The sequence below is a fragment of the Jaculus jaculus genome, chromosome 1, assembly GCF_020740685.1.
Source record: "Jaculus jaculus isolate mJacJac1 chromosome 1, mJacJac1.mat.Y.cur, whole genome shotgun sequence".
Lineage (NCBI taxonomy): Eukaryota > Metazoa > Chordata > Mammalia > Rodentia > Dipodidae > Jaculus > Jaculus jaculus.
In genome coordinates, this window is record NC_059102.1 from 241,821,313 (window position 1) to 241,844,019 (window position 22,707).

Consider the following 22,707-nt stretch of genomic DNA (forward strand, 5'->3'; position numbering starts at 1 on the left):
TGTGTCTTTCGCAATTTTATTCTGGTAGAAGGTAAGCAAATCAATTCCTATTCAGACAGGTCAAGAAGGAATTGCAGAGCCTGTGGGAGTGGCGTTCAACGCACAAGCAAGAGTCCTCGCGCCTCTGTCATTGAGTGGGAATAAAACATCGCTCCTTAGAAGGCCTGGAGTTCCCAGGCTCTCTCTCTCAAGACACCCCGACCAGCATCCCCGCATGTTTCAGGAGAGGTGGCATCTAATCATCACCAGTGACAAGGGTAAGTGAGCAGTCCACGAACGTGGACTCAGACGTTCTCAACGAGTTTGGAATCTCTGAACGTTTGACATGTGAGGCAGCCTCTCCTGCTCAGGCAGCCGGCTTGGCGCTCATGGAGGCCCTCCTCCTGCAGCCAATTAAAGGACACTTTGCAGAGCTGTCTCATTCCCAGAGAAACACACCCTATGCGCCCTGCTCCTTCACATTTCACACAGTCCCATTCCAGTAGGCTCCCCACTTGTAAGTGAGGGGGTGAACCCACAGAAATTGCTCAATTTCAACAAGAACGACTCGGGCTGGCCCATGGCCGTGCTTCGGCCATCTGTGTGAATTATATAAATCTGATCCTTTTTCTGAAGAGAGCTGATTCTCTAACCTAGGGAGATAGCGTTCACTCTCACCCTAGGTTAGAGAATCGGGAGCTTTTAGGCTAGAGAGAAGGCCACTAAGAGGCTGGGGATCTCTATGTGCTAGAGAAAGGAGGCCTCTGACAGACATGTGACTGAAATGGTCACATCCACATGGGACGTGCAGAGCTTCCAGGTGAAGTGAGAACCTACCAGGGAGTCCTGTGCCCCTTTCTAGCAGGAGGACCGACTTCCTTTTGAGGCAGTAGACACACAGGAGTCTCTTGAAAATATGACTGACATCAAACCCATAGGCAGGTATCTACATTCTTTATGCCTCATAGGCCCAGGGCCAAATTACTGAACCCATTCCAGAAAGAATGAGTTGTGTTGGGGTGCAGATGTGTATTTGGAGCATTTGGGTGCCCACTCGCAGGCTCTTGAGGACCATCCTGAACCAACAATGGAAGCAGCTGGCATGAAGGACCAGAAGGGTAGGTATTGGATAATCATGGACGTGCCCCTTATTCATTGAGTCTCGTTCACAGATATCAAGGGAAATACGGTAAGTATGTAACACACAGTCCACTGTGAACACAGTTAGAATTAATTCTGGCCTTCCATCCTCCTCACAATCATGAGAAGTTCCCATGTGATGTGGAAGGAAAAGAGCAGGCATGACTAGGCTTTAGGGTGACATTTAGATGACACTGCTCACTAGGCTCTCCACTTTGCCAAACAGGTTCCTGTCTTTGGCACTGGAATGATGTCTTTACTTGCCAGAAAATGATAGCAATGTCTTTTGTTCAAATGGAAGTCACGTACATATTTTTCTCTAGGATATCCCTGTTGAAGGACAAACGTTCAGGCCTGTTTGTAACCTTTGACCCATCTTGCATAGTTTTCATTGAATCTCTGATTTTCAATGATCAGAGCAGTTGACTATCATCAACACAGGGTGCTTGAAGTCACAGCAGGCACCTTTCCTGCCAGCAGAGATTAGGGGATGAACATGACAAGGCAGTCACCCTGTTGCTACATCCTGACTCCCAGGTCACCTGGTATTAGAATTCCAGCCTTGCTGGAGAAAGAATGGGCAAAGGAAACTGGCCTTGGGATAGGTGAGAAGCAGAGAAGGCTTAGAGGTCAGAGCCTTTGACTGTGAAGCCAAAGGACCCTGGTTCGAGACGCCTGGACGAATGCATGCAAGCCCGAGACACCAGGGGGCGCTCATGTGTTCTAGGTCACCTGGTGGGCCCATTCCCTGACTGGGTCCTTTTCTGTTCTCAATCTCTCACTTTCTCTCTCATAGTTAAATAAGTCAAATAATTGTTTTTCCCCCTTGTGTGGGGGGAAGGGGAGCGATGGAAACGTGCTCAACACAGGTTTTTGAAGAGAGAGGGCCTCCTTGGCTGGCACCTGTCATGTGTACTTCACAATTTTATTCTGATAGAAGGTAAGCAAATCGATTCCTATTCAAGACATGTCAAGAAGGGATTGCAGAGCCTGTGGGAGTGGCCTTCAACCCACAAGCAAGAGTCCTCGCGCCTCTGGCATTGAGTGGGAAGAAAACCCCGCTCCTTAGAAGGCTTGGAGTTGTCAGGCTCCCTCTCAAGACACCCTGACCAGCATCTCTGCACTTTTCAGAAGAGGTGGCACCTAATTGTCACCAGTGACAAGGGTGAGTGAGCAGTCCACGAACGGGATCTCAGACGTTCTCGACGACTTTGGAATCTCTGAACGTTTGACATGTGAGGCGGGCTCTCCTGCTCAGGCAGCCGGCCTGGCGCTCGTGGAGGCCCTCCTCCTGCAGCCAGTTAAAGGACACTTTGCGGAGCTGTCTCATTCCCAGAGAAACACACCCTCCGCACCCTGCTCCCTCACATTTCACACAGTCCCATTCCAGTAGGCTCCCCACTTGTGAGGGGGTGAACCCGCAGAAATTGCTCAATTTCAACAAGAACGACTCGGGCTGGGCCAGGGCCGTGCGTTGGCCATCTTTGTGAATTACATAAACCTGACCCTTTTTCTGAAGAGAGCCGATTCTCTCACCGAGGGGGATAGCGTTCGCTCTCACCCTAGGTTAGAGAACCGGGAGCGTTTTGGCCAGAGAGAAGGCCACGAAGAGGCAGGGGATCTCCGTGTGCTAGAGAAAGGAGGCCCCTGACAGACATGTGACTCAAGTGGTCACATCTGCCTGGGACATGCACAGCTTCCAGGTGAAGTGAGAGCCTACCAGGGAGTCCTGAGCTCCTTTCTAGCAGGAGGACCCGACGTCTGTTTGAGGCAGTAGACACACAGGAGTCTCTCGAAAATATGACTGACATCAAACCCATAGGTAGGTATCGACGTTCTTTATGCCTCATAGTTTTGGGGCCAAATTGCTGAACCCATTCCAGAAAGTATGAGTTGTGTCGGGGTGCAGACGTTTATTCGGAGGGTTTGGGAGCCCACTCACAGGCTCTGGAGGACCATCCTGACCCGACAATGAAAGCAGCTGGAATGAAGGACCAGAAGGGTCAGTATTGGAAGCAAACCTTAGCTCAGGTTTGCTTCAAATATGTTGCAATCCTCCTGCCTTGGCCTCCCAAGTGCTGGGATTATAGGCATGAGCCATAATGCTGGCCAAAAAGAACCTTTTTAAAAGAAGTGCTACTTGGGGCTGGAGAGATGGCTTAGCAGTTAAAGTGTTTCCTTGCAAAGCCAAAGGACCTCAGTTTGATTCTCCAGGACCCATGTAAGCCAGATATAGAAGGTGGTGCATGCATCTGGAATTTGTCTGCAGTGGCTAGAGGCCCTGGCATGCCCATTCTCTCTTTCTCTCTCTGTCTGCTTCTTTCCCTCTCTTGCTGTCTCAAATATTTTTAAAGAGTGTTATTTTTAATTTTTAAAAATTATTTATTTGCAATCAGAGAGAGAGATAGGAGAGAGAGGGGGAGAGAAAGAGCATGCCAGGGTGTCTAGCCGCTGCAAATGAACTCCAGACACATGTGCCCCTTGTGCATCTGGCTTATGTGAGTCCTGGGGAACTGAACCTGGGTCCTTTGGCTTCGCAGGCAAATGCCTTAACTGCCAAGCCATTTCTCCAGGCCAATTTTTTTTTTTTTTTTTTGAGGTAGGGTTTTACTGTAGCCCAGGCTGACCTGAAATTCATTCTGTAGTTTCAGGGTGGCCTTGAACTAAGCAATTCTCCTTCCTAGTGCTGAGATTAAAGGTACGTGCCACCACGCCCAGCCAAGAAGTGCTGTTTTTGTTGAACTGCCCACACACATGGACCCTGAATCATCTCTGAGGAGTCTCTTTCTGATCTCCAAAGGGCAATTTGAAAATCATCCATGTAGCTTGATGGCCTTGTAGAGATGGAAAGCAAGCCAGTCAAGAAGCAGAGCTGGGGGCCAGGCGTGGATGCGCACACCTTTAATCCCAGCACTCGGGAGACAGAGGTAGGATTGCTGTTGAGTTCAAGGCCACCCTGAGACTACATAGTGAATTCAGGTCAGCCTGGGCTAGAGTGAGACCCTACCTTGAAAGCAAACAAACAAACAAAAAAAACAAACAAAAAACAAAAAAAAACAGAGCTTTGGTTAGAGGGCACCCATGTTTCTCCTGCTTCTCACTGTCAAACATCAGTCTCATTCCATCTCTGACTTGCCATTTCAGCTCTCTCAACAAAGGACAAACAGAAGTAGATCCAAACCCTATCCCAGTCCTACCTACCCAGCAGCACTAAGTTCAAAGGCTTGAGGAAGATGCAGGAGTGTCTTCTCAAATGAAGGTGTTTGGTTTTTTCGAGGTAGGGTCTTACTCTAGGCTGACCTGGAATTCACTACGTAGTCTCGGGCTGGCCTTGAATTCAGTGATCCTCCTATCTCTGCCTCCTGAGTGCTGTGACAAAAGCATGCGCCACCACACCCCGTTTCCTCCAATGAAGGTTTCTGTATGAGCACTGATGCATTTGCTCCCCACTTAGGCATGAAGGCCATTGCCAGCTCCTTTCCCACCTTACTTCTTCTTTTAAATACATCCCTGGTAGTGTGGTGACTCGATAGTTAAGAGTATTAGCCTTGCTTAAAATTCTTGAGCAGTAGTTAAATTTCTTGTTAACTTTCCAAATGCATGAATCATTTAACTTCTTTATGTGAGTGTGGAAACAGCATGCTGTGGTTTGACACCATTCTCTCAGAGAGGGCAGCAGGGCCATTCTCAAGATCATTTTTGCCCATGGCTGTGTCGTTGAAGGGCAGGAAAGTGGTGCTGGACCAGGCAAATGAATTATTTCAAAAAGGTCTTATGAGAGAAGTTAAGGCTCATTTCTAGGCGACTCCATGCCAGGATATGAATGAGAAGATACCAAGTTTCAAGATGAATGTTTTCTGGTCTACACACATACCAAGTTCTTACTTGTGTCTTAGGCTCACCTTGGAGGTAACCAGAAGTTAATAACGACATCACACAGAGATAGGAACATGTTTTTCAAAAAATTTATTTGAGAGAAAGACAGAGTTAAGTATGGGCATGCCAGGACCTCCAGCCATTGCAAACAAACTCCAGATGTCTCAGGACACAGTAGTCTCAGCCAGTCACCATTTCTTACTATATCTGAGCGTCAGGAGGGTGGATTATTTTTTATGTTTATTTTAGTTTTTATTTATTTTCAAACAGAGAGGAACAGAACAGAGACAGAGAGAATGGGTGTGCCAGGGCATATGCCACCTTGTGCATCTAGCTTTATATGGGTACTGAGGAATGGAACATGAGTCCTTAGGCTTTACAGGCAAACACCTTAAACACTGAGTCCAGATGGAAGAATGACAGGAGAACTATGGGCTCTTGTTTCAGAAAGGACCACAAGCCCATGCACTTACCACATCCTTCCTAGCAAGGGTTTTAGGAGACTTACAGTGGGGAAAACAAAAGGCTCTGTTGTAACTATTTTATAACTTCTGTTATCAAACAAGTCCTAGCTTCTTTAAAGTCATTTCAATTAATTACTTCTTAGTCTCTATTTAAATTTTTTAAAAATTTATTTGGGGGGGCTAAAGAGAGAGGGAAAGAGAGAGAGGGAGAGAGCATACCCTCCCTTTGTACATATGGCTTTATGTAGGTACTATGGAATTTAACTTAGTCCATCAGACTTAGTGAGCAATTGCTTTTAACTACTGAGCATCTCTCAGCCCTCACAGCCTCTGTTTTAAATGAGGTGGGCCATGTATCTTTGCATTTGGAGAGTAGTATGGAACATGCCAAAAAAAAGAGGGGCGGGGTAAGATGGAGGCTGCAGGAGTCTCTTGCATCACAGCTGCTTCTTCCTATAGGACCAGAACTTTCAGAATGGGCCTGGGGAAGCCACCAGGAAGGACTGAGCTGTTCCTCACCATCATACTTGTAAAAGAGATCCAGTCCTTTTCTACCTACGGCGTTTCATAAGAGAAAAGGTAGGGAGACTCAAATCTCACCAAAGTGCCGAGAATAAGTGACTTTGAAGCACTCACTGCTAAAAGAGACATATCATCACCCCTCTAAGGCTTAGGGAATATTGTAGAAGCTGCCGGGGAGCAGGGGGGGGGGAGGGAGGGGGTAGGGAAATATAAGAGCCATATGACGGAAAGTAGTGTTAAGGAACACTGTCTTCTGGATATGATGTGGCTATTTCATCCCTGAGCTGTTAAATGCACAATATTGGGGCCATCAACATTCCATCAAGGAAAGACATCCAGGTAGACCAGTGATTAACTACAAAGAAGGGGCTCAGTAGACGGGGGACAGGAAGGAGAGACAATAGAAGGTCATGGGGTGAGATTATGATATTATATACATCTAGAAAATTGTCAATAAAAAGTTTAAAAAGGGCTGGGGAGATGGTCCAGCGGTTAAGATGCTTTCCTTAAAAGCCTAATGACCTGAGTTCAGTTCCCCAGGACCCATGTAAAGCCAGGTGCACAAAGTGGCACATGCATCTGGAGTTCGTTTGCAGTGGCTGAAGGCCCTGGAGCATCCATATTCTCATTTCTTGCTCTTTCTCTCTCTGTCTTGCATGTAAATTAAAAAAAAATAACAAAACTTTTTTTTTTTTTTTTTTTAGCTAGGTGTGGTGGTGCACGTCTTTAATCCTGGCACTTGGGAGGCAGAGGTAGGAGGATCTTTATAAGTTCAAGGCCACCCTGAGACTACATAGTGAGTTCCAGGTCAGCCTGGGCTAGAGTGAGACCTTACCTTGAAAAACAACAACAACAACATTTAAAAAAAAATTTATTTATTTATGAGAGAGAGAGAGAGAGAGACAGACAGAGAGAGGCAGAGAGAGAGAGAGAGAGAGAGAGAATGGGCACTCTAGGGCCTCTAGCCACTGCAAATGAGCTCCAGACACATGTGACCCCTTGTGCATCTGGCTTACGTGGGTCCTGGGAAACTGAACAGGGGTCCTGAGGTTTCTCAGGCAAGCACCTTAACAGTTAAACCATTTCCCCAGCCCCAATTTTTAAAAGAGCTAAAAAAAAGAAGAGTAGGGAACTTAGTTGTATACCTGGCTGAGAACTATACAGAATTATTTATGATGTGAAAGCTTAGGATGTAAATGACCTTAAATATAAATCAAGAAGCAGTTTTGACCAGAATCTGGGGCCTAATACCAGTCATGCTAGAAATGCATTGAATGGAAGTACTAAAAATAAAACAGGGGGGCTGGAGAGATGGCTTAGCAGCGAAGGCTCTTGCCTGTGAAGCCCAAGGACCCAGGTTTGATTCCTCAGCACCATGTAAGCCAGATGCACAAGGTGGCACATGTGACTGGAGTTTGTTTGCAGTGGCTGAAGGCCCTGGAACACTCATTCTCTCTCTCTACCTGCCTCTTTTGCTCAAATAAATAAATAAAACATTTTAAAAAAGATAAACAGGGGCTTTAGTCCCAGTACTTTGGAAGGCAGAGACAGGAGGAACACTGAGTTCAAGGCCACCCTGAGACTACATAGTGAATTTCAGATCAGTCTGAGATAGAGTGAGACCCTACTTTGAAAAACCAAAAAATAAAATAAAATAAAATAAAATAAAATAAGGGGCTGGAGAGATAATGGTTAAAAGTGCTTGCTTACAAAACCTGATGGCCTGGATTTGAGTCCCTAGTACTCACATAAAATCAGATGCACAAAGTCTCTCTCTTTATCTGCTTGTAAATAAATAAATAGACATATTATTTATTTATTTGAGTGTGACAGAGAGAGAAAGAGACAGAGACACAGAGAGAGAGAGAGAATGGGCGCACCAGGGCCTCCAGCCACTGCTAACGAACTCCAGATGCGTGCTCCCCCTTGTGTATCTGGCTAACGTGGGTCCTGGGGACTGGAGCCTCGAACTGGGGTCCTTAGGCTTCACAGGCAAGCGCTTAACCACTAAGCAATCTCTCCAGCCCTAAATACATATATTGTAAAATAAAAAATTAAAAATAAAACAAAACAAAAAACAGGTGAGGAGATGGTTCAGTGGTTGCTTGCAAAGTCTGCAGGCCCAAGTTCAATTCCCCAGTACCTACATAAAGCCAGATGTGCAACCTGGAGCATGTACCTGGAGAGTTTGCACTGGCAAGAGGCCCTGGTGTCCCCATACTCTCTCTCTCTTACATAAGTAAATATGTACACACACACACACACACACACCCCTAAACAAAATAACTATGGGAGAAGAGGTGGGTAGTGAAGACCATCAGTGGAAAAGCAGCTACTATAAAGCTATATGGGGGCCTAATTTTGTCCAATGTCATTTCATAAAAGGAGGAGGAGGAGGAAGGAGAGGGAGAAGAAAGGAGGAAGAAGAAGAAAAAAGGAAAGAGGAGCACTATCTTGCTCATCCTTCCCATGGCTATAGCTTCCCAGGTCCTAGACTGTGGCCTCTGCCCACCCCTAACCACGGTGGGCACAGCTCGATCTCCAAGAGAACAGGTCTGGCCGCCCGGGCAGAATGCCCTGGCGGGAGGCCTGTCGGGGCAAGGAGTGCACGAGTGGAGCTCCGTGTCTGCTCCAATGGGCGGCAGGGGCGGTGGCCTTCCCAGCTCCAGCAGCCCAGGTGGCATTACCCCCAAAGTGGAGACACACACAGGACAGCGCAGTTACAAGTGGGCATGGGATTTTTATTCTCAGTGCATGGCAGCATGGGCTTCTGCTCTTCAGCATAAAGCTTTATTGGTTCCAAACAAATTACCCCTTTTGAACTCCTCTTCTTCCCGTCTCAGTGGAACAACATATTTGAATTTCAGATTTGCCAGTTTATAGCATTTTTTCCCCTAAGAACCATATAAATACATGCAAAACATTGTACACAGAGCTTAAATAATATCAAAATGCAAATACAGATTGGGTGCACTGTTAAGCTGAACTGTAAGTTATGGTAACACACACTAGGGGATACATTGCTTTGATATTACCATGTTTGTCATGCAGACCACAATAGTCAACCTTCTTTTTTTTAAATTTTTTTCCTTTTTGTACAAAAATGCCAGTGCTTGCTATACTAGTTACTGAAAAGAAAAAGAAACTCAAAATTCCTATCTGCATGCTGAGTTGAAAAGAACAACATAGATACATTTCTTGGCACATATATATATGGCATATTCACATATGGCATATATACATATGGGGAGAAAATCCAAACCAAAGGCATATTCACTTGCAGGGAACTCACCTCCCTTTACCTTTCCTAATTAAGAGGAAAGGTGACAGCAGTCCTAACTGCAGAACTGGGAAGACAAAAGTTCTGGCACTGAGCTAAATGGAAGGGGGTCTGGTCTATTCTGAGGAAGAGGCTGGAATGGCTTTAGAATAGCAATTTATGAGTGCCCGTCCCCACCAATGCCACAGGGTGGTCCTTAGACACAAAAGGTGAGAAAGTGTGCACACCAGGGTAGTGCTATGGGTAGCTTCAATTGCAGGGTGAGGGGAACAGGAAAGATGGGAAGGGGTGTAGAAGGGATTAGCCGGCCCATTGGAGCTTGCCATGCCCCTCTGGGTTTTGGGCAGTGAGGTAATTGCTCAGACTGACCTGTGCAAATCTCCCCTGAAGCTGGAAGGGAAAAAAAGACATCCCAACCCTGAGAAATCCACAAGTGCCCAGAGGGATTCTGTCTGCTCTCTTACACCTTTTGGAATGGGAGAATCGCTTTAGAGGACGATGCCTATGAGGAGGACCTAGCTCCCAGGCTGCCACGCAGAGCTACAGCCAGCCAGTGTTTCCCCCCATTTGGAGCTCTGTTGTATTGCACAAAACCTTTCTAGGGGAGGGAAGGAGTCACAAATCAGAATCATGCATAAAAACTCACTAATGGAAAACTCTAAGGGGTACAGGAAGTGTAAGAACCATATAAAACGCAAAGCCCGAGTCAGTACCCTAACAGAGCAACAGAAGCCGTCTCTGGTCTCAGTTTGCCAGCTAATTCCTCCAGAAATGAAACGCCAACTGATCCTCACCGCTACTTACCAGAAAGCCTGGTGGTCCATCTCTTGGAGGACACCCCCTGCATTTCATCATTACTTGCAGTTTGCTACGAGCTTTTCTAGGTTTACCAAGAGAGGATTCTAGAACAAGAGTTTCTCCTTCCCATCAGACCCTTTTCAACTCCAAAGCACCATTTTGGGGAAAGTGTTAGTAACTTATATGTCATAGTTACTCACTGCCCGCTGGGTCACTGAAACGGAATTAAAAAAAAAAAACTTATATATAAAAAGCATATGCACAGAAACACTGGAACTTAAATTCCATATCAACAAAATTTATATTAAAAAAGTCTATAACCCAACAATTTTCCCCCTAAGTACAAAGATGGCTGTTTGGAGAAAGGAAGTATGGTATATTGGTTTTTAAACCAATTACAAATATATTAAGTCACCTGTCATGTTGAAAAGCTGGTTATGTGCTCCCTTCCACGATATTACATGAGGGCATTTTATTTTAAATCCTTTAAACAAAATATATATGGCTGACTCAAAAATATCAGTTTCTGATCTAAAGAAAACTATATTTTTGCATAATATTTCTATATTTTCTCTCTTACTATGAAAACTAGAACACACAAAAAAGCCTGTTTGAAAAAGTAGACAGAGCCCTCAGGAGTAACCTGCCAGGCACCACAAGAGTCTTTTGGGAGCAAAAATTCTAAAATGGCCTTCAAAGCTTGTTATTGGCTTGCTTTTTACAAATGGTCTGAGGTAATAAAAGTGTTGACGTGAGAATTAAATCTCTCAAAGTATTTCATAAATATCTACTTGAACACCTAATACCTTGGGTGAGCTGTTTTCCCTCCCCCATGAATATTTAAGACAGAGAAAAGATTGCCGAAGCATGAAACCCTCACGAAACCCAAACCAAAGCTGGTCTCCTATTTCCTGCAATGATGGATTCTGCAGTGACCTCGCACAGCTCAGAAGAAGAGGCAAGGGAGACGGCTGTAGAGCAGGTTGAAGTGGGCAGGCTCAGGCTGCCACCTTCTCCCAGGTAGAAATTTGGCAGTTATTAATATTAGCTTCCCACTCCCTCTTCTTCCTCTAACACTCTAGGAAGGGAGGGCAGGCTTCACTGGTCTAATGGGAGACAGGACATGGGGACAGGTATCAGCTCTGTCTGCACAGGAGAGCTTAAGTCAGCAGAGCAGGGGTACGGATGCAGCACCTGCAAACGCGGCTCCCCCTTGTCCCAGTAAGGAACACTTAAAAAAAAGAAGTCGTCTCCTGGGAAAGTCCCCAACTGTGGAGAGGCGGGTGGGCAGGGGCTGCTTTGGGCAGTGTGGAGGGCAAAAAGGCACGGGCTTCCCTGGGTGGCCGCAGAGCCGCTGCTGGAGAAGGCTGCTGGGGCAGGGCTAGGGGAGAGGAGGTGGGAGCGGGCCAGGGAGGGCTTTGAGCTCCTGGAATCAGCACACACGTCAGGGAGGCCGCCCCAGTGGATATGTATTTTCAAATGCGAAATGTTTGCAAAAGGCTGGGGCCTTCTTAGGGAGGGTACATGTTGGGACACAATAAAGAGCAGAATTAGGAACAGCGGAGAGAATGTGAGGCTAGAATGTGTGCACCTAAGCTGAGGGTCTCTGGTGCCTGCAGGGTGGTGTTTCGGATCTTGCTGGAATGGATCTTTAGTCGCTCCAAAGGCTTTTCAACACTCACCCCCCTAATAAGCAGCTCCTGCCCTGGGAGAGCCTTGGCAGATGGCTTTGAAAGCAGTATTTACCCTGTCGGGGTCTGCTCCAGGGAGCTGTCTTGTCCTGGGCGTGCTGGTGACCGGTCCTGAAGCGTCATGCCCAGCTAGGAGGCAAGGCCATAGCCCATTCTTTTCGTGCTACCACTTAAGGGACAGGAGGAAGCTCAGACCTATGGTAAAAACTGCCGCTCATACGCAAGTGTCATGGTCAAGGCTGGACTCCTGGCACTTAGACACCCTCCACGCCTTGCAAGACGGCAGGTTAGAAGTACAAGCTAGCCTGGCAAGAAGAGGGAACCATTTTACAGCTTTTATTTGCTTCAAAAAGACCCTTTTTAGCAAAGAAAACGGTCTGCCTCTAGAATGGAGTTAAAGGTTCTAGTGGAGTCAGAAGGAGTAAAAGAAAACTTGTCCATGTCCTTTCTAGTCTCTTAATTATCACAACTTAAACAAAGTAAAGGGAGGGAAGGTAAGGGAGAGACAATACCAAAAGAACTTTGGGGAGGTCGGACTGAGGGGCACAAAGAGCTACAGGCTTTCAGGTATAAGTTTTCACAACAGAAAAAAATTGTTCTAAGAACCATCACTCTACTGGCTGATTTTACACGTCACCCCTGCTCCATCACACTGCGCTGGTAGTGTTTCTCTCTCTGAACCCATAGCCTGGCTTGTCAGTGGTAGAGACTCAGGATAAAATCCTCAAGTCAGGAGGTGGCAAAATATGTACAAACACTGTAAAGCATTTGGGTTGGGTGATGCCAGGAGGATTGTCATCATTTTTTTTTTAAATGACAACAGATATACCTAAAAAGTAGATTCTATCATTACCTGCCTGGGGTTTGATTGGGTCCTGCTACAAACCCCATCGCAAGTTTAAGTTGAAACCCTTGTAGGTTCTTTTTCTTCATGGTCAGGTGGGGGCTCTCACACACTCGGGAGCAGCTGACATGACGGTGACAAGTCCCATCTTCACCTCAGAGATGGGGCAGATCGAAAGAAACCGGGAAAGCAGGGATGGGAGTCAGAGGACGGAAGTTCAGACTGATGTCTCCAGGCTTTGTAGAGGGCTGTCTGGGTGGGAGGTGGCGGGGTGCACCTGGTCGCAGTCCACAGCGTTGTTGTTTTTGTTAGCGCATGGGGTGGCCTCACCATCCAACAGGAGCACCCTAGTCCCCGTGGTAGAAGCTGTCACATCTTCCTCTCGCTCATCCAGGAATGGTGTTCGTGGCATCTCCTCCTCTATGGCGAATTCAGGGTGAGCCATGAAGTTGTGGATGGAGTCTTGGTTCTTGGATTTTTGCAAGGCTTCATGGCGGGAACTATGGAACACTTTGACCACTTTGATCTACAGCAGGGGAAGGGAAAAGGATGAGAAGAGAGGGAGGTGAGACTTGCACAGCAGAACGAGGCAGGTTTGAGGAGAGAAACAAAACAGCAACTACAAAATGTGACAGCTCAACAACCCAGACCGAACACGTACGAAGAAATTATGGGGTGCCGGAAATATCACATGGCTCACAGTTCAAGCATGGGGGGGGTAAGGGGGAGGCGTGAGTGATGGCAAACAACTAGGAAATTTCAGAAGTTGCATTCAAGGAAGGAGAAACCTCGAGCAAAGTCGGCATTCCCAAACAATCCACTCTCCGAATGAAACAGGAAATACATTCATTAGTTCTTTTGGATGGAGGGCGGGACCTTGGGATGAGGTGCGCATTAACAGCCACACTTAGATGAGTCACACAAGTGGATTTCTGTGTTGAGGCAAACTCTTGTGAATGTGCAATGGGAAAATTATACATCCAGGTTTTGTTCTCTGTTTAAAATCCTCAAAAGAGCCAACAAACACCAATTTGCACATGATACACACTGGGTGACGGGTGACTGTGGATATTGTGCAGCCAGGCAGACAAACCAATCTTCATTCTGCAGCATGCAAGAAAAGAAAATTCCACAACGGAATAACTACCTCTTAGGTCAGAAGGCATGCATGGATTTCCATCTCACAACCTCCACTGTGTCCCTTCCCCCACAAAAAGCAGCAACCCATCCCCTCCCCAAGAAGATGTGGATAAAGCACAGGTGGTCTAAAGATGCCTTTCCCTGCCAACTTGGGAAGACCTGGCGCTCACAACTCAAGTGCACGCCCATGTCTGACGCACAATGATGGCGCCCAATCAGGCCGCTGTGTCCAGCTGTTTCCAAATTGTGAAGATCATGGCCTTATGTGGAGAGGGAGAAACACCAGGACCAGGAGGCAGGCTCCAAACCAGCCTCTCTGAGTTGAAAAGGATAAAGACAGGAAACACTAGGGCAATGCATCACCCTGTGTCAGTGTCGGCTCTACGCACAAAGGGATTCAGCCCAGAAGGCTGGAGGAGAGAACTGAGGGTCATCATCAGTCCCTGGGAGCAGCTGTCCACACCCAGAGGCACCAGCTCTTTTTGGCAGTCTTGGGTTTCTGAACTGCAGGTTGGCAGAACTGGAGCAGGTGCTGGGGAGAGTTGGATACCAGAAAGACTGGCCAGGGAAAGGAAGTGGCTTCTGGATAGCTTTTGTTTGGGAGAAGTGGTCAGTCCTGGTCTTGAGCAAAAATTCTTCCCTCAGAAAGGAGTTATATGGGAAAATGTCATCAAGGTAGGGAAGGAGGCTGGGAAGGAGTCACGAATGCTGGGGAAAAAGTGTCTCTTTCATTTCTTCATTGTTTAAGCAAAAATATATATATAGATGTGTGTGTGCATTCTTAGAGAGGAGGCAAGAAGGTAGAGGTAGCAGTGAGAGCACGTAGAGAGTCACTGGATCTCCTGTCCTCATGCTTCCTATCACTGTATAGAGCCTTAGCGGTGCTGCCTCAAAAACGCATGTGCTGGGCTGCAGAGATGGCTTAGTGGTTAAGCGCTTGCCTGTGAAGTCTAAGGACCCCGGTTCGAGGCTCGGTTCCCCAGGTCCCACTTTAGCCAGGTGCACAAGGGGGCGCACGTGTCTGGAGTTTGTTTGCAGTGGCTGGAGGCCCTGGCGCGCCCATTCTCTCTCTCTCTCTCTCTCTCTCTATCTGCCTCTTTCTCTCTCTGTCACTCTCAAGTAAATAAATAAAAATGAACAAAAAAAAATTTAAAAAAACAAAACCAAACCTCACATGCTCTGAATGCTAGGTCCCCAGCTGATGGCAATTTGGGAACTGGCGCTTTGCAGGAGGTGTATTGTTCGGGGCAGGCGTATGGGTGTTAGAGCCAGCTTCCCCTTGCCAGTGTTTGACACACTGCTGCTATCCACGAAGTGATGACCAGCCTCTGCTCATGCTGTAGGTTTTCCCTGCCTCATGGAGCTTCTCCCTGAGTCTGTAAGCCAAAATAAACTCTCCCCCCTCTTGGCCACATGTTTCGTTCCAGCAGTGAGAAGGCAACTACAATGCCACCTACAACAGCCTCACCAGCAGAAGGGCTGGTTGCTCTTCTCTGGAGATGGAGGTGGAAGGGATGGGGGAGGGGACGCTTTGCTGGCTGAGGCTTTTCCTACCTGGCCCCTTTCCTCCATAGTCTGTAGACCTACCATGCTCAGAGCTTAGAATTCAAAAGTATTAGCTCACATACTGGGGCTAAGAGGAATCAAGACATTTGGAACCTTGTGGAACAGACAGCGCGGGCTCAATTTCTGTCTTTATCAGTCAGGATGCCTTTGCTCCAATCTAGGTGCCACCAGATAGAATGGAGGCTCCATCTAATCTTCAGGTGGTCCTAAGTTCTGGTCTACATCAAATCTTGGAGCAAGAAAACTTTAAGTTGAACCCAACTCAATGCCTCTCCTCTTGGCCCTGGTTCAGATACAGTGAGTAGGAGACAGGTCTGAAGCCAGCCCTCCCTGGTAGGTCCTGGAATATAGTATTTTCATCTGCTCCTGAGATTGAAAATGCCTCAGGAGTCCTACATCACCACACTTTCTTGCGTCACTGTGTGTTTGGCTTACATGGGACCTGGAGATTTGAACATGAGTTCTTAGGCTTCGCAGACAAGTGCCTTAATTGCTAAGCTAGGTCGCCAGCTCTTAAAGTATTTTTAAAAATATCTTTTTATTTTTGGGCTGGAGAGATGGCTTAGCGGTTAAGCGCTTGCCTGTGAAGCCTAAGGACCCCGGTTCGAGGCTCGGTTCCCCAGGTCCCACGTTAGCCAGATGCACAAGGGGGCGCACACGTCTGGAGTTCGTTTGCAGAGGCTGGAAGCCCTGGTGCGCCCATTCTCTCTCTCTCCCTCTACCTGTCTTTCTCTCTGTGTCTGTCACTCTCAGATAAATAAATAAAAAAATGAACAAAAAAATATTTAAAAAAAAATCTTTTTATTTTTATTTGAAGGGGGGCAGATAGAGAGAGAATGGGCATGTCAGGACCTCCAGCCATTGCAAATGAACTCCAGATACATGTGCCACCTTCTGCATCTGGCTTACACGGGTCCTGGGGAATCAAACCTAAGTCCTTTAGCTTCGCAGGCAAGTGTCTTAACCACTAAACCATCCCTCTAGCCCCCAAATAAACTTTTTATAATATATTGTTGTGACAAAATATCCAGTAATTTAAAAAACTAGAAGCAGGAAGTTTAAAAATCATTTCTCTGGGAAATATGTCCTCTATGACTGACTGAAGAACAACTCCTTATGGCCAGGAGCCCAAGGCAGGCTAGGCCTGAGATCAGGTGTGAGTGTAGAGGCTATTCTCTGGACCTCAGTGAGCAGCCAGATGAAAATGCCACTTTCCCAGCTGGAATTCTACTTTTCTGTCCTTTTCCTGAAGCTGGAGGAAGAGAGGAGTAGGGCCTCTTGCCAGGAGGAAACCTTAGGCATCTCTTCGGGAGATGGGACAGACAGTTGAATTCATTTGAGGTTCTGGAGTGGGAAAGGGGGTTTTAAAATACATGACTGCAGCTCCCATGACCTCCAGGTTAAAGTCAAGCGGGGTGTACTGTCTACCAGCTCCTCTGGAAGACCCCCCGGACTCTGTCTTTGGCTTGGTCACCTTCTGCCCTGAGACTTTCAAAGCAAACATTTTTATCCAGGAAGGATGGTTAAGCAGGACAGAGGCTACTTAGGAGGGAATGGAAGAACCATGAGAAGAAAGGGATTGAGACAGGAACGTGGAGGGACTGAGAGAGGGGTTTTTGGACGTTTGCAAGGTAAGTCTTCTTCAGTGCCTCCTTCTTGTCTTTGGACTTAATCTGTAAATAGTATAAGTTTCTACCACTTTTCTTATACACAAAACCTCATACCAGAATACTTTTGATTACTTAAAAACAAAACAAATACCCCCCCCCCCCAAATCTATGCCTGGAAAATATATTAGCTCATAATCCTATGAGCCACAGGCAGCTACTCTTTCTTCAACTTTTGACCCAAGATTGGGATGTGGGTTGGATACAGGGGAGGAAGGGATGGACTGGATACTCAAGCATTTGATAACCACAAAATATGAAACAACAAAGGTGCTCCTTCCCCACCAGACACCCTTCTGTCTGTCCTCTCTCTTTCTGCCTCCCATTTGGGAAAGAGAAATGACCATTAGTAGGAAGGGAGTAAAAAGATTTTAATACTATAGTAGTGACAGCGTAGGACTTAGACTGAGAGCTAACAGAATTCTAATTGGCAGGTTGGCAAGAAAGGGTTTCCTAAAATTTTCTGTGCACAGTAAGATGCAAAGGGCTGGTGGTGGAACAACTAAACTCAAAGAGAGGATGAACAAAATGGTTGTTTCTTCAGAAACTCCTATTAAAAATAATGGTTGGGGATGGAGAGATGACTCAGTGGTTCAGGCATTTGCCTACAAAGCCTAACAACCCAGGTTTGATTCCCCAGTATCTAGTAAGGCCAGATGCACAAAAGCGGTACATGCATCTGGAATTTGTTTGTAGTAGCTAGAGGCCCTGGCATGCCCCATTTATTTATTTTCTCTCTCTCTGCATGTGAGTAAATAAATATTTAAAAAATATTTTTTTGAGGCAGTCTCACTATGGAGCTCAGGCTGGCCTTGAACTCACAATCCTCCTGTCTCAGCCTCCTCAGCACTGGGGTTTTAGGTCTGCACCAACAATACCAGGCCTAAAAAGTTTTAGTAAATGAAGAAAAAATAAGCTCCTCTGAACCTTTCATATACTGTTTCTCCTATCCATATGTGAATTAGTATTTTTGTTTTAAAAGTTAAAATTTATTTAACCTTGCACCACCTAGTGGGCATGTGCAACCTTGCGTTTGCTCACTTTTGTGCATCTGGCTTACATAGGATATGGAGAATTGAACATAGGTCCTTAGGCTTTCCAGGCAAGTGCCTTAACTGCTAAGCCATCTCTCTAGCCCAAATTAGTTTTTTTTAAAGTATTTATTTATTTATTGCAGCATAAGAGAGAGAGAGAGAGAGAGAGAGAGATAGAATGGGTGTGTCATGGCCTCCCACCACTGCAAATGAACTACAGACACATATGCCACCTTGTGCATCTGGCTTATGTGGGTCCTAGGGATCAAACCAAGGTCCTCTGGCTTTGTAGGCAAATGCCTTAATTGTGCTTGCTCACTTTTGTGCATCTGGCTTACATGGGATATGGAGAATTGAACATAGATCCTTAGGCTTTGCAGGCAAGCACCGTAACTGCTAAGCCATCTCTCCAGCCCAAATTAGTTTTTTTTTAAGGTATTTATTTATTTATTGCAGCATGAGAGAGAGAAAGATAGAATGGGTGTTTCATGGCCTCCCACCACTGCAAATGAACTACAGACAAATACACCACCTTGTGCATCTGGCTTACGTGGGTCCTATGGACTCAAACCAAGGTCCTTTGGTTTTGCGGGCAAATGCCTTAATTGCTAATCCATCTCTCCAGCACCCCCCCCCCCCACAAATTAGTTTTTAAACTGGAGTTTGGTTTAAAGTCTCTGCTCAGCCCTCTACCTTGGAACTGAACAACCTTGCTTTCTCCAACCTAGTTACAACTTTTATTACCAGCTAAGAGTGCAGTGGTAGCCAAATGGACTACACCTACTGAGCAAACTCAGTATTGGCTCAAAGGTCAAATCCTGGCAAAGGAGTCGTGGGCTAAAGCTCCCTTCCTACCTTTCTTTAGGAGATCTCAAAATTGCCCCCAAGTAAAGGGAGTCCCCGTTTTTGCTGGGACTAACCTCACATCTGTTCTGAGGAGATGGAGTTTTTAGACTCTGAGAAGCAGAAGTCAAGAGAAATAGCAACTGCTCAAACACATTAAAAAAAAAAAAAACAACAACCCATAAACAAATAAAAACAAAACAAAAAAATAGGCAAAGCAAAACAAACCAACCATAAAAATCTCAAGAAAAGGAAGAAACAAGCAATGCAAAGGAGAAATCAGAAAAAAGGAATGTTGGGTATAAACCAGTGAAGGTTTAATTGCTTTCCAACATTGAAAAAAAAAGGGCACATAGCCTGGTTTTAGAAGGGGATTTTTGTCTTTTCTTCCTTTAAGTCAAAAGATGAAAGGGAAAACCAAAAAGAAAAGTAACCATGGTTGGTTAAAGTGGATGCCACGTGCTCTGTTGTGGTCGTTTTAGCAAATCATGCATCATAACAGACTGTCACTCACTGCCCACGGGAGATGAAACAGCAGCAGAGGTGGAGGGGGAGGATTTGACTGGCGCAACTGTTGCGTAAGATGAGCTAGGAGCCAGTTTTACATCAAGGTGTTGAGCCATGCTCTGTCGCTTTAGGACTCCCTTAACAGAGGCTCCCGTCTGGAATGTGTTAATTACTTCGATCTGCAAAGAATCAGAGAGTGAGACAGCTTTGCTCCACAGTCAGAGAGAAGGGAAGGACAGGAATGTAGGTAGGGTCATGGAGGGCAAGGAGAGGAGGCGAGAGAGCGAGAGAGGTTCCTTCGTACCCACAGCCATGGAGGGAGAGGGGGAAACATTAACTGTACTTCAGATCTTCATTTAAGGAACAATTTGCCTCACAGTCCAGACATCCAGACACAATCAACTTTCTCTTTAGGTGGACAGGTGTTAAGGGACTTTAAAGTGTAGGCAGAGGCTAGAGGCTTATTCCCTGTTGTGACCTGTCCTCAAAAGAAGGTGGGAACTTGAGATGCTGAACACCAACTGCTAGTACTGAGCTGCATGGCTCAAGAATCTCTCAACCAATTACATCAAGGTCCTATTTTTTCAGATTTTTTTTTTCCAGGAAAATAACTCATATGTTTAAAGAAAAGGCAGGCAGGATAGCACAGCAGCCCATACAAGGGTGGCCTTGGCAGAAAGGTCACTGCACTGTGAGCCACTTTGCTTGGATGAGGTGTCTACTCTGGCTGCGGTGGCGCTCATGAACCTGCTGCCCATGCCCGCTGGAGAAAATGCCTCTACACCGCACTCAGGTCTGGCAGGGCTGCTGGGCGTAACTCAGCAGCTGGAGCAGGTGAGCAGACCGCAGGGCTGGTGGTGCCCGTGGTGGGCGGCTCAGCTCCCGCCTTCCTGTCCACCAGACTTCGGTGTTCAACGTGCCATTCCTTTTCCAGCAATGGCTGTGACCTGGGACTTCAATCAACCTACTATTCTTTTCCTGATCCCTAAGGAATAAGGGACAAATCAAAAGAAATTCCTTTATCTTTACAGATCTGCCTGGAATCCTCTAGAAATGCCCTCAGAGGGCAGGAAAGGAGCTGACCTACTACTCTGACTTCATGCCCAGGAGATAATGGGAAAACAGGTGCGGGCTTGAGAAGCCATGAAGTAAACATAGGAGTCGTTTATACCAAAGATGGAGCTAAAGCAACACCCTTTCTTCATACTGTACACTGTTCGGTTCCCATGGATGGTGGAGCCCAAATCCACAGACGGCAAGGGGCTGCACTGGGGGGGGGGGGCTCTGGCTCCATGAAAAAGGGGCTACAGAAACACCTGCCTTGGTGCTCACAGGGTTAGAAGGTCTAACCTTCACAATGAAATTGGACCCCGGGCTTACTTTTCCAAGATACCAGCCCTTAAAATTCCTCAAATATCTCCTTTCTAGTGGTTTTGCCTCCCCCAAACTAAAGGGTAAAGGTGAGGGGACAAGTGCAGGGAAAGCAGCATTCCAGTCAGGACGGGGCAACAACTTGACCACACCTACCACCCATGGGGAAAGAGACTAACAAGAGGATCAGCTGTCAGATGGCCAGGGGGTTGTAAGGACCCTGGTGAGCCTGAGTAGTTGAGGCCAGGGGTGGGCTTCAGGAGTCCAGGAGGCAGTTAGTATCCCCAGCCTCATTTGTTCACAATCAGATATTGCAATGCCATTGGTTTATCTGGTCAGTGACATATTTTCTTTTTCTTTTCTTTTCCAATGCTAGCCCAGGCTGACCTGGAATTCACTATGTAGTCAGTCTGGCCTCAAACTTATAGCAATCCTCTTCCCGCAGCCAAGGATTAAAAGAGTGAGCCACCACGCCTGGCCCTTGTGACATCTTTAATAGGTTGCTTTTGGTGCCTAAATTTAGGCTTTTGTTTGCTTTAAAGGCAGGGTGTAGCTAAGTAGTCCAGGCTGGCCTTGAACTAGTAATCCTATTACCTCAGCCTCCTGAGTACCGTGCTTACACACATGTACCACCATGCCTTGCCTCATGTTTAGGCTTTAATGCGGTTTTGACCTGACTGCTCATGCTTTAGCTGGGAAAACAGTATCTAAACTCTGCAGTGAAATCAAACAGAGGAACACAGTGGAGGGATGGTCATTGCCACTGTGGGGAGAGAAGACCTGTGAATCTCTGCCTGACCCCAGGAAAGAAGACTGGCAAGGAGGCACTGGAAGGAGAGATCCTGGCCAGGAAGAAATAAAAAAAATTCACATGGTAGAAGAGGAGGCAGGTCATCCTGAGGGAAGAAAAGCAAAGAGGTTATTTTGGAAAGAGCAGACTCAAAAGACAGCACTGGGCTTGACAGATGGGAGCCAAGGCACCAGGCCCTATGGTCACCAGAGAGACTCTGGGTCGGGTGGGCGGATGTGTGGCCTTGACACCATGAAGCAGTCTGCGCAGGTCCCACTTCCATTCCCTTCCCGGGAGGAGGAATTTGAGGGGAAAGGAGCCCCAGGTTTCCTTCACCTAGAGCTTTCCCCAACTTTCCATCCGATGTCTTGCCTCGGGGAAGGGAGTTCCTATCAGATTAAGTTCATTCACTTGTTTCCCTTTACACCAAAGAGGTGAGGGTGGCCAGACAATTTTCTAAACCATCTGCAAAGCCAAGTTTTGTTCTCTTTTGTTATTTTTTTGCCCTGAGGTAGTCTTGCTCTAGCCCAGGTTGACCTGGAATTCACTATGTAGTCTCAGGCTGGCCTCCAACTCAAAGTGATCCTCCTACTTCTGCTTCCCAAATGTTGGGAATAAAGGTGTGTGCCACCACGCCCAGTGTTCAAGGCCAATTTTTGAGAATGAACTATTGTGAGGATCTCCATCTGATAAGAAGGTAGCAATAGGCCCATGCTCTAAGAGCACCCATGAGAACTTGGGAGTCAATGGTTTACTCAGATGGGGAATTTTGGGAATAAAACAATACAGGTGTGTGGGGCGGAAGCAGAATGGACCTTGGCCAGCCCACTCACCTAGAAGGCAGTTACAACTGGTGCGTGGAGAGTAAAAAGAAGTTACTCTGGGCTATCAGCAGGGTTCTTAAGAGCAGCTTCTACTATATTTCAGAAATTCTAAGATGGGCCGGGCGTGGTGGCGCATGCCTTTGATCCCAGCACTTGGGAGGAAGAGGTAGGAGGATTTCTGTGAGTTTGAGGCTACACTGAGACTACACAGTGAATTCAAGTCTGGGCTAGAGTGAGACCCTACCTCAAAAAACCAAAAACAAAATAAATAAATAAATTAATTAATTAAAAAAAATAAAATTCTAAAATGGGAAGGGGTCTGAGGAAATGACAGCTTCTTCCTTTTGGGGAAGCAAGTCTGAATTCTGCAA

The 22,707-nt window shown here is 46.4% G+C and overlaps 2 protein-coding genes across 5 annotated transcripts in view; both read right to left on the reverse strand.

The window, feature by feature from the left end:
- Nucleotides 1-11,873, reverse strand: part of LOC123458538 (coiled-coil domain-containing protein 102A-like) — a 32,646-nt gene extending 20,773 nt beyond the window's left edge. The window contains exon 1 of the mRNA XM_045142732.1: nt 11,806-11,873. Within this exon, the coding sequence (XP_044998667.1) occupies nt 11,806-11,873 (68 nt within the window). The remainder of the gene's footprint in view (nt 1-11,805) is intronic.
- Atp2b4 (ATPase plasma membrane Ca2+ transporting 4) overlaps nt 8,702-22,707 on the reverse strand; it is a 119,195-nt gene continuing 105,189 nt past the window's right edge. For 2 of the 4 annotated variants that reach the window (XM_045141675.1, XM_045141676.1), the window contains exon 21: nt 8,702-13,120. In XM_045141675.1, the coding sequence (XP_044997610.1) occupies nt 12,812-13,120 (309 nt within the window). In that variant the 3' untranslated portion in view covers nt 8,702-12,811. Of the gene's footprint in view, nt 13,121-19,358; nt 19,531-22,707 lie in introns of all 4 variants that reach the window. The other 2 variants (XM_045141678.1, XM_045141677.1) reach the window with 2 other exon arrangements.